The sequence below is a fragment of the Amphiura filiformis genome, chromosome 8 (assembly GCF_039555335.1).
Source record: "Amphiura filiformis chromosome 8, Afil_fr2py, whole genome shotgun sequence".
Classification (NCBI taxonomy): Eukaryota; Metazoa; Echinodermata; class Ophiuroidea; order Amphilepidida; family Amphiuridae; genus Amphiura; species Amphiura filiformis.
Genome location: NC_092635.1, coordinates 70,502,653 through 70,514,778, shown reverse-complemented (window position 1 = coordinate 70,514,778; position 12,126 = coordinate 70,502,653). Strand labels below are relative to the sequence as shown.

At 38.1% G+C, this 12,126-nt stretch overlaps 1 protein-coding gene across 2 annotated transcripts in view; it reads left to right on the top strand.

The window, feature by feature from the left end:
• Nucleotides 1-1,158: 1,158 nt before the first annotated feature.
• LOC140159413 (uncharacterized) overlaps nucleotides 1,159-12,126 on the top strand; it is a 61,113-nt gene continuing 50,145 nt past the window's right edge. For both annotated transcript variants that reach the window (XR_011859880.1, XM_072182883.1), the window contains exons 1-3: nucleotides 1,159-1,332; nucleotides 10,378-10,473; nucleotides 11,782-11,940. Coding sequence is in view for 1 of the 2 variants with exons in the window: in XM_072182883.1 (XP_072038984.1) it covers nucleotides 1,314-1,332; nucleotides 10,378-10,473; nucleotides 11,782-11,940 (274 nt within the window). In the remaining variant the exon portion in view is untranslated. The remainder of the gene's footprint in view (nucleotides 1,333-10,377; nucleotides 10,474-11,781; nucleotides 11,941-12,126) is intronic.

Below are 12,126 nucleotides of genomic sequence, written 5' to 3'. Positions count from 1 at the left end.
ATATATTATCGATTTTACGTCATCAAACATTCGTTAGAACTTAAACATTAGGCCTACTGGAAATAGAATGGTAATAGATTAAACAACGTAGATATGTTGCATACAATATTTTACGTACAATAAAAAGTCTGAATACTGCTTTATGAGCTTTTATGGTTCCCGTAGTATTCCTCATTCAAACTAATTCAATGCACGACCTCGGAGTTACCTGCATGACTTTGGCGGGCTATTTTGAAATAGTCATGGTTGCACATGCAGGTACTTCTTTTGAAAGTCCTAAACAAGGTATAGGAGTCGCTGGTAGGATATGCAAAACGAAGCGGCTGATTTTATCCATATGTTTAAAAACCATTATTAAATTTGTAACACTTGATTAGACTTTTTTTCTGAGAACAACAACAGTATCCGTTCTGTGCATTGAGAGCGTTTACAGTCCCTTCTCTCAAAGCAGGCACATCTCATTTCGTCAACTTACTGGGCGTTTGAAGGAACTCATCGCTTAAGTTGGTTTTTGCGGAATATCAATTTTAAATGTCTTATTTTCTCAAAAAAGGAGTCGTTTTCATTGTCCTCATAATAGCTTGCCAATGATATGATGTTGTCCGAGCAATATGACCTAACTCTTTTAATGAATGAGTTTTGTGAGACCCGTATAGGCCTATTTAGTTTTGTAGGCCTACTTGTGCTTTTTTGTGTGGTTATAGGCCTACATGTATTTTCCCCGGGTATTTTCAAACTCAACTGTACCAATTTGTTTGATGAATGTTAATAAAATATTGACTCTACATATATCATATTATAGTAAAATACCCCCCCCCCGGCATTTCCTCTCTCGACTGTAGTCAGATTCCGAATCATCCGTGGATTTCTGCGTACTTGTATCAAGTGTCATATAGAACGGAACGGGATGGCAACCTGTATTTTGATCAATTACTTATTTTTATTCAGTGAACTGCCCAAGTTATTATTCTCAGCAAATGATCATAAATAATACTTCATAAATGTAATAGATATGTAAAAAGTATTAATAAAGTATATTTTAAGGTGTATATTGCATACTTATGAAGTATAAAACCTTATTAAGAGTAATCAATGCAGCACAATGTTCAGTTAATGGATATAATCTAGTGTCATATGAAAGCCATGAAAAAACGTGTATTCCCAAAATGTACACACAACGAAAATGTCAACATGTGTTATATTCACAATTTAGTACCTGATTATTTTTCCGTGAAGAAGAATATCATTTTCATAGAATAACAAATTTAGTAGTTTGAATCCTACTCTTTTTATCACTTTCCGAATACGTGTAAATGTTCATGATGTTTTGGGGTAAGTACATTGAAATATCATATACATGATATAACTATACAAAATCTACAACTACAAGGAACTTATTAATATTATAGGTATGCCAGGCAAACACATTTGCTATAGTCAAATGCAGCAAACCTTTGACGAGCGCGACTACCGTGATGTTGCAAATTCGGCGCTAACAACGCGTACGGCGCGCGCACAGTTCATTCATAAATTTCCAGTCGGCAACAACAGATCGCCTCAGCAGCCAATCAGAGACAAGTGCGTAAACGCAGTAAATCGCCGATGTATCCTAATTACAATCACGCGCTCGTCAAAGGTTTACTGCATTTTAGTATAGTCTGCCAAATTCGCCGACAATGTCAATGCATTTTTACAAAGAAATTTAAAACAACTGGCCGAAGAAAGAAACCTACATAAATATGTTTTCTATACTTCACTTGACCCCAAATATATGATTTTTTATGGTGATAAGTCACTCGCACATGGAATTTTAGAGGGATGTTGATGGCAGTTCCATTAAAGAAAGCTGCGATCATCATGAGATTAAGATCTAGAAACACCCCGAAATGCCGTTTTGGGGAATTTTGCTAGCTGAATCTTTTTGACATTGTTTGATGAAAGTCAATCTTTGACAAGATGTAACTTTGCTACGGAAAGTGCTATGAAAAAAAGGTTTTCAGTTTTGGCTTTGTTTACTCAAGTCAAGGGCTTTAATTTGATATAAAATGATGCAGTTTGATGGCAAATTTGAATTCACCTAGACTTAGACTGCATGTCTTCGGTCCTTCCTTCCTTCCTTCCGACCGATAAAGTGCAGACCACATATAGATATGGATAATCACACTGCGTTGGTGGCTCATGCGTGGAGCAACACGTGCAAAAATATCAGGTGCAATATGTACATGTGCGAGTAAAAAGCTGACTGTAAGATGCTACAGTTGTTGGGCCCTCAGTGCAGATTTGAAAGCGTTGAGGGTTGAGAAAGCTGCAAGATCGCTCTCCAAGCTGTTCGAGTCCCTTGTTGTTCTTGGGAAAAAGGAGTTGGAATAGGCAGCTAAGTTGCAGTCTTGGCACAGGAAACGAGATGAATGACCTCTGGTTCTGGATGTTGATGGAGTAAGATAATTGGACCACTCGATGTCAATGAGGCCAAACCTGATTCGGTACATCATCTGGAGTCTGCTCAATCGACGACGACAGGCAACTGAGGGCCACTGAAGTTGTTCCATCATTGCTGTTACACTAGCAGTTCTGTCGTATATTCCTGTGACATATCTTGCTGAGCTACGCTGTACCTGTTCCAACTTGTTGGTGTTTCGTTGTGTATGAGGATCCCATGCAGTAGCCGAATACTCAAGGATGGGTCTTACAAATGTCTAGCTGGTTTCTTTGATGTTTTTACTGCAATGGCTGAGGTTGCGACATAGGAAGGCTTTGGTGGAATTGGCTTTCTTGGATACTGCATCCACATGTGTGTTGAATCTCAGTTTGGAGTCCAGATGTAGACCAAGATATTTAGCTGACTCTACCAGTTCCAACTCGTGTCCATGGATGGTGTAAGATCTGTTGATAGGTTTATGCTTATTTGTGATACGCAGGACCTGGCACTTGGTAGCGTTGAACTTCATGAGCCATCTAGATTCCCATTCTACAAGAGCATCCAGATCATGTTGGAGCAGTGTACTATCGTCAGGAGAAGATATGCGTCTGTACAGCAAACTGTCGTCGGCGAAAAGCCTGGTGGTAGACATACTGACATTTACAGGCTGTATCAAAATGCAACATATACTATGACATAGGATCAACATAATTTGATGATTAATGTCATAAACAGTCATGTAACTATAAATTGTTCCAGGAAGTCCACCATGATGCGCAGAGAGAAAACGATGGGAAGTTTATGCACTGCAAAAACAGTGTTTATAAAGTGAAGGCAAAAACTTTGTTTACAAAGGTCATGTTTGGAATATGCATGTCAGATGTTTTGAAATTGAACACCACACTCTTAAACCAGCGTGGTCAAATTCACCCCGTAAAGTGAACTATATGCTCCTGACCCCTCAATATAGGGGTCAGGTGCAAAGTGGACTACTTACGGGGTAAATCTGACTGTTTAAGAGTGCAATTTATACCAATAGACCATGCACAGACCAATGTTCACAAATTGTAAGCCTACACATGATGTTTAGATCCTAATATAAACCTGTTTACAAAGTCAAAGGGAAATTGTGTTCAGAAAAGGTTTGTTTGTAAACACTATTTTTGCAGTACTGTGTGGCGTTACTTTGCACTCTTAAAACAATGTGTTCCAAATTGTCCACGTAGTAGTTAACTATGGACCTTTACCCCTAAATTGTGGTAAAATTTGAACCACAAAAGGTGTCAAACTTTTACAACAATTTCGGGGTTAAGGTGCATAGTTAACTACTACGTGGTCAATTCACACCACGTTTGTTTTAAGAGTGTGGGAGCTATGTCTGATAGTGATTTTAGCACATCGCATAGCAGTGGTTAAGCGACGGTATTTTATTTTTATTTTGTCATGAAGAAGATCCTACGTTGCAAAGAGCCCGGTGCAGGATGGCACATCAGAAATAGTTTTCAACACAGAGGAGTGGGGTTTAATTTTAATTGATCAAATTGCATTCAACCCGGATGGGTGACGGCCTATCCTGGCGGCCAAGTTCTCTAAGGAACATGGCCAAGTTATGTGACATCATTTTTATGGTCCAAGGATACGGTGGATGAGATATGTCCCACGCAAACAAAGACGGTGAAAGAGATGTTTTCAACTTAATATTAAAAGAACTATAAGTTGACTAAGGTACCCGCGAGGAGGGGGGGTCTTCGTGATTTTGGTTTTTTTGGCTTATTCAATGATCTTATTATTTCAGGAACATGAATCAGTGTGGCACTATCTGGCTCAGTCTGTTGCAACAGTTGGGGAAATTCGCCCATAGCGATCGCAATTTGGCAAATGATGCATCCTTGATGGTATCGCAGTAATCATTCAGCATTGCTGCAAGCAGATTTAACCAGAATTTTGGATGATTTTACTTCAAACACGTGCGAGGGGACCATCAAAGTTGTTGTTGCAACGGCCGCCTTGCAAGTTGGCGTCGATATACCCGATATAAGAAATGTGGTGATCTGGGGCACACCCAATAATATTTTAGACTTGTGGCAAATGGTAGGGAGGGGAGGGAGGGATGGTCAGGCAAGTATTGCGTACATGTACCTAACAAAGGTTAGCCTTTTTAAACAACAGCAATGCATAAAGGAGATGGCCAAACAAGTAAGTCAAGGCGCATGTATTCGTAAATGCATCCTCAATAAGTTGAGAGTTGATGGAATGGCACTTGCCCAGGACAGGGTAGATGTTATGGAGGAGTGTTGCTCAACCTGTTCTGGAACATTTTAAATTGGGAAAACAAATTGATAAATTGATAAATGGGAACGTGAACTTTCACTTGGCCCCTTCACCACAAAATCCGGCCTACGCAACTGCTTGTAAATCAATGAATGTAAAGAATGAATACAAAAATCACCCTTAATTGTTTGTACACTCTCAGAAAAAAAGGTTCAACTTAGGGTTCTTTATACAGGACAAAAATGGTTCTAAGCAGTAATAAGGTTGTAAAAAGAACCTTAAAAATAAATGGTGTGGAAAAATAAAATGATTTTGAGTAGGTTACGTGAAATATTAATAATGGTAATGTATGGAGTTGGATCATATCATTGGGTTTATAAAATTAAAAGCTTGCTATTTTTGGATTAAAATGCAAGTTAAAATGACCCGCCGCCCCCAGATGCTATCTACTCCCTATATCTGAAATGTGACGGGACTTTCACTATTCAAAGGACGATAATACCATCATTGATGGCATGCAAATAAGTCCCGTTTTTTTGTAATTGCCAGGCCTGTTCAATGAAGTATAAACTTTGTTGTCTTTGAATCGATAATTGCCTAGCCCGCATATTTAGAAGGTGAGGCTATTATGAAAACAGGCGGTAAAAACGTGAACCGTTTCTTTCTATCTTTCTTTCCTTCTTTCTTTCTTTCTTTCTTTCCTGTTTTCTTTCTCTCTTGCTGTTTTTCTTTCTTTCTTTCTTTCTTTCTTTCTTTCTTTCTTTCTTTCTTTCTTTCTTTCTTTCTTTCTTTCTTTCTTTCTTTCTTTCTTTCTTTCTTTCTTTCTTTCAAATCCCGGTGCTTAACTTTGGTTAATACCTGAGACCATAATACCTACGTATTTATGGTTTCAGGTTAATACACTTGTTGTATAAAATAATGAATAATTTCGGTGTAAAATCAATTCTTGGTGACTGCTGCATTCTACGCCCACCCGCCCTCTACAGTCGGAGTGACGTCAGAATGACGTCCACGAAAATTCACAACATGTAAACAGTGTGGAGCGAAAAGTGGAAAGTCTGAAAAACCCATCAAATTATACTAATTTACATGAATATATCAAGACATCCATATGCGGATAGTTTGCCGGAGTGTCTGAAGATCACATATTGCACTACATTTGCGTAAGTTATTTATGTGCTTTAGAGAAAGAAGAATTTTAAGTTTTTGGCAATCGGGAAATGGCCAGTATAAGCTCAAGCTAGCGTATTTGCGAAATGGACATTAATATGGCGACCTGTAACTCGGTATCCGATAATGTCATAATGTTAAATAAAGATACCGAGTTACAGTTACTGGAACTAGGAACTTATACGATGTCCTCATTCACAAACTGATACTATCTGTCCATCGTATAAGACTGTTACCGCACGGCAGCTGGTTGAAGGAATATTACACAGTCAAGAATAGGCTCCATCATTTTTTTGTTCTGATCCCTCCCAGTCTCCCAAAACATCAAAACATCAAAAGCGTTGCACATTTACTTACTTAAGACTGTCCTTTTTCATATAACGCAGACAAAGTAGGGCCAAGCTACCTAGAAATGGTCACATTTTGCCAAGAAATATCTCTGTGTAATCCTATGTAAGTCCCATATCACATCGTTATCGGCGATCGTGATTTTTTTTCTGAAGTTTGGCTGGTACCCACTAGCGTCATGCACGTGATGTGACACAGCTAAAATAATCGACCGGAAATCGGGGATCATTAAAACGTCAACAAATTTCAAAACACAGAAAGCAGTAAACTTAATGGCGAGCGGTCCGAAAATTTTGAGCCATACAAGTTTACGTGGTGAACTAGGGTAAGTATTTCTGTTCATCATTTTTATTGATGAATGATGTTCATTTGTGTTCATCCAATGATCAGTTCATGACATGCACACATGATGCAGTGCATGAGTTTATTATGCAATAATATAATTTATGCAGATATGACTGATATCAGAAACATGAATTGCATGATCTAACAATTGTGTATTAAACTCTTAACTTGTAAGCCATATTGTAACATTTCCATAAAAAATAGATTAGTATTTCTTTCCCAGAGAGTGTACATTTTGTAGGTATGAAAGGTGAATTCAAATTTGCCATCAAACTGCATCATTTTATATATCAAATTAAATAAAGCCCATGAGTAAAGAAAGCCAAAACTGAAAACCGTTTTGTCACAGCACTTTCCATAGCAAAGTTACATCTTGGCAAAGATTGACTTTCATCAAAAATATTCAGCCAATATTTAATGCATCAATTAAAAAACAAAACAGCATAGCCATAGTCTCATGATAGTGCAGATTTTCTATATGGGTCTTTCCATGAAGTTGAGCCACACACACATTATTGCTATGTGTGATCATAAAATTGGCTTTCTTAATTAGACCACACCAGCTTTGATAATGATTTTGAGTTTAACTTACAGACTAAACCAGAGGCTTTCAAATGACACCAAACTTGGGGCAAATTATTTTTAATGTATTTATTTTTTTTCCGTAAATTTGATGGTGTCCCGGGGTAAAATATGGTAAATTTTGTGACATGAAAAATGAACATTTTCCAAATAAGATTTAGAAATTGAATAAATGTATCTTTTAACTTCTACTATTGATTAAGTTGGTCAAAAACACATGTAAAATCATGGGAATAAATCACATTTTCAATATCTTTTCCCTGTTTCATGTTATATAGCTAGTAAGTACAAGGATCAAGATGTAACGTGTGGTGTCCCACTTTAAAAAATTGTTACATCTTGCACATGTGTCTTGCTTCCATAATATCTTTCACATGAAATCAAAATTAAATTAAATTCATAATATATGACTATGGTTATAATTTAAATACCCTTTAAAGACAATAGATTAGATCGTTTTTCAGATTTGGCACAAAATGGAGCAAGATGAGACGGCGGTGTCCCACGTTACATCCTGAAAATTTAAGGAACGTTCTTCCATAATTCACTGATAATCTGGATGCAAGATTTAAATACTATCCTGGTAAAAATACTTGTCCAGCACACTTTTCAAAACCCAAAAGAGATCACCCATTTAACTTCATTTTGTGTGAGTTTGCCACCTTTGAAATCATGGTGTCCCACATGTTACATCTTGATCGGTCGCCAAGCAAAATGTATTATTGGATGAAAATATTAATACATATAGTTAGCCAATGACAAGTTTGCAATGTGAGGACATTTCCTACCAACCATAAGGATTTGGATACTTTAAGCATGATATAAATACCATTATTAGCATGCATCAAATAAGATGTAACAGGTACACGGTGTCCCAGTTACATCCTGATTTTTCCCACACTAACTCTATGGGAGTTGATGGGACTCTCTCCAAAATGTTCATTCACTATAATATTCTGTCAGAGTAAGTTTGGATAATGTTTAATAAAGTGTATGAAATCACTTGGAATGCAAGACGTTTATTTTAATTCAATTTGATTTTTTTTTCATCATGTCACACTTTGTGGCTCAACTTCATGGAATGACCCATATGGAAGTTGGAACTGCTGTCAAAGTCCCTCTAAAATCAATATTTTAATGAATTTTGAAAAAAGCAGGTGTGCTACAAATCGCACTCCTGGAAATAGTTAGGCGAGCTACAGGTGTGCTGTTAATTGCACTCGGTAAGGATTTTAGGTGTGCTATCATTTGCACTCGTTAAGAAGTTTATGTGGGCTATTTGAATTATTGCACTTGATATTCAGATAAGAAGCATTGGTGTTGAATGTGGGACTACAATGTATAGGTGGGCAATCAAACTTCTTACCGAGTTAAAATTATGCAAATTTCTTAGCACTGCCCCACGCACCCACTGCATGACATCACATGCACAGAACTGACGAATCGTGTGCGTAGGATCGGTGAAATTTTTGTAACATTTGGTAAGAAACACCTTGTGCATATTGTCCGTCTCCGTTGAAAAACTGGATCCTCTGCAGTAAAATCCACCATGACCACTTGAAATAAGCTTCCAGCAAAGTCAGAAAAAATATACCATGTCCAACAAAAATTACAAGCAAAATTACAGATAAATGAAATTTGAGTATCTACAGTCATCGAAATTTTTGCTCGTTTGATGCCAGAAAAAAGGCAATTTTCAAACAGCAATATTTTCCGAACGGAACCATTGATTTTCATTCCGTCTTTGCCAGGACCCAGCAGCCATCTTGAATATTATAAAATACATGAATATGCATATAATATATAGTTAATCAAAACAGCTGATGAATATGCATATATGTATGAGCCCAGTAAGGTCAAAAATTCATTCATAAAACCATGTCGGGTTAATTGCAACGATTCTGATCGGCCGAATAAGACCACATGTTTGTGACGTGTTGGGTTCATGAATATTTAATGAGCAGCGCGCTCCTGTCTGACACGGTAAAAAAGATAATGGGGATCACCAAAAGTCCGATGCTATGCACTTCGCATGCTTAGTGGTGCCTGGCGTGCTAACTGGCTCCTTTTTTTCTAACTTCGTGCAGCGTGAATGGGGGTAGTTCGTTCGTGGGATGGGCTTACTCAAACAACTCAAACACCAAACTTTCGACACGAATATCGTCCCGTCTGCCTCGGTTTTTTCAAACCCCATTACATCATTAAGCTTGTAGGTTTTCCATGTCTTATACTGGACCCATTTGTTCTTTTTGTCCGCCATGATGAGTAGCATAAACTGATATTTCTATCGGCAAACCTCGGTACAATTTTATCATAGCGCTACACTCACCGCTGACAGATCGCACGTGTGTAGGTCATGTCAAAATATTAAATCAGCCTTGTTCAGCTTCTAAATAATTATACAGTTCAGTTGAATGCATAAACATTACCTCATTTACTACGGTGGTCAATGGCATGTCACGTCTTTGTTGTGACATGAACAGCACGTTATCATATTTCAGTAGCGTGACCTCACAAGAAAGGTCAGCTAATTTACATATTAAATTGTCGAAAACGGCCAATCAGCGAGTAGAAAAGATATTGTTTGGGTCGTCACCTTTGTAAAGGCAGTGACGTCGATGTATTTTATGCAAATCACTTTCGGGAACCGCTGCAACTTGCTTTGGAAACTCCTTGAGGTGACAAGGTGCGCTATAAATCGCACTCGGTAAAGTGATTTAAGGTGGGCTCTATGTGCGGCTGCGCGCGATCGCACTCGCGCGCCTTAAAATGCATTGACTGAAAAATAAGCATAAAATTGGTCAGGGGTGTAGTACCCCCTTAACTTGTGTCATGGAGTAAAACTGGAATTTACTACCACTATGTCTGCCATGTACTCAGGCGGGCGTACTACCACAATAGTTGTAAACACATTCAATGCTATAGAGTACATTGCTATCATTTTTCGGTCAGTCAGCATTGACATTTTTTGCAACGGATGTTATTTCATTATCCTGTTAGTGTTGAAATTTGGATGAAAGTTATTTTGATGAGTCAGCTGTATCTTTTGAGTAAAGATTGCCTATTTTGAACAGTCCAAAATTTTGTTTCAGTGCAATTTTAGCAACATTTTTTGATGTGATCGTCCATCGTGATTACTTCAGAATTTTCATTGATGCTTCAGCGATTGCAGCTAAAATTCAAGTTTCCTTGATAGTATAAAAAATGTGGGTTATCCAAACTGTGGCTTCTTATCTTTTCAGGTTTAACAATAGAGCCGGGCAAGCACTACACTCAGACTGTAGAGGAGTCCTTCCATGTTTCTATGGCAGCTATGGAAACTCGAGATCATGTCGCTGGTAAGGTGGTCAAATCAAGAGTGAAAATAAGAGAGCTTGAACCAGGGGCCACATTGGCAAAAAAGTGGCCCCTGTTTCACCAAGATTGGGAAGAACCAGGGGCCATTACCAATTACCAAGGGGCCAATAAAAATAAAGATGTGCTGGATGAGTTAAGCACTATATGCTTGTAATTTGATATTTTTGGTACACTATCCAGGGGGCCAGTTTTGTGAGAAAAGTGTCCCCTGGTCAACTAAAATTGAGATGGAACCAGGGGCCATTTCAGAGCTCTGGGGCCAAACGTCTCCCACTTAATTTCACCCTGGTGGTCATCAATACAGAGAAGGTGTTGTAAATTAATTATATTGACTGGATCTTTGTAGAGACGGATCATTCACCTTGAATTCAGGGAGTAAAATCAACAATTTACAAAAGAAAAAAAAATGCACATTTTGTGAATTTCATTTCAAGAAAACAAACCAATCGAAAGCATTATTGCAATACATACAGTATTTGTTAGAGCCAACTCAGCAACAGGCAGTAAGATCAGGCCCGTACGCAGGATTTCATTTGGGGGTGCTGATTTTGAAAAAGTGGACTTTCTTCCCAAAATTTGGACCTTTTTTGTCCAAAAAAGCGTAAAAACCCCATTATTTTCTGAAATATTGGGACTTTTTGTATACTTTTACAAATTTGGGGGTGCATCGCACCCCGCAACCCCCCTGCATACGGGCCTGAGTAAGGTGCTCAAAAAAAAACTAAGTTAGTTTGGCAAGTGGATTTCTGTTTTTGGGCCAACAAATAAACTGTTGTATGTCGAAAACGGGTCAACAAATTGGTTGATAACAAAGGTTGGACCCTTTTGAAACAATTTGAACTTACATAAAAAAAAAAAAAAGTGGACACAAATTTGAAAAGTAGACACCATATTTTTACCAGAATGTCTGTATTTCTTCTGGCGGTATGAATAAAAACATGGTAGTTTTGTAGTACACCACCCTGAAAGTCTCCTGTTCTGTAGGCCACTGTGATATTTTGTTGCTAGAATCAAAACCGCCGGAGCAAGTTAACTCAAAAACTTGGAATTAAGAATCAGAACGTTTGGGTGATAGTTACCATCAGATCACCCACCTTTAAATTTCATTACATGTTTTGCTTTAACATTTTTGAAGGGGTTTGTGCAAGCCCCATCTGCAATAGCTGCCAGGCATAACATTTTTATATATGTATACAATATAGAATGCAGACATTGTCAAATGTCAATAGGGCAGCTATAGCAGATAGGACCTTCTTGCTCTAACACCTTGTTTTCTTGTCATCAAACAGAATCTGGAGGTGAGAAAACCGGAGTTGTACAAGTCATTGTGAAGCACGAGAAGGCAGAGTTCCTGGTGTGTTCTCTGTTTTATGGCACCGTCTTCCAGCAACCGCTGGACCTGAACTTTACAGAAGGTGAAGAGGTCACATTTTTCACAGAGGGAAGAGGTAGGATAATGCAAATTGTATTTCAATTGTTAAGAAAATTTCCATGTTCCATATTCTCTCAAATTATGCCTCATATATATTTTCAATAAATAACCAGGCCTCGAAATAAGGCGGGCCCTCGGCCCCCGAAAATCAGTGAGGGCCCGCAAAAGATACAACCGGCGGGCCCAAAGGGCCCGCAAAATT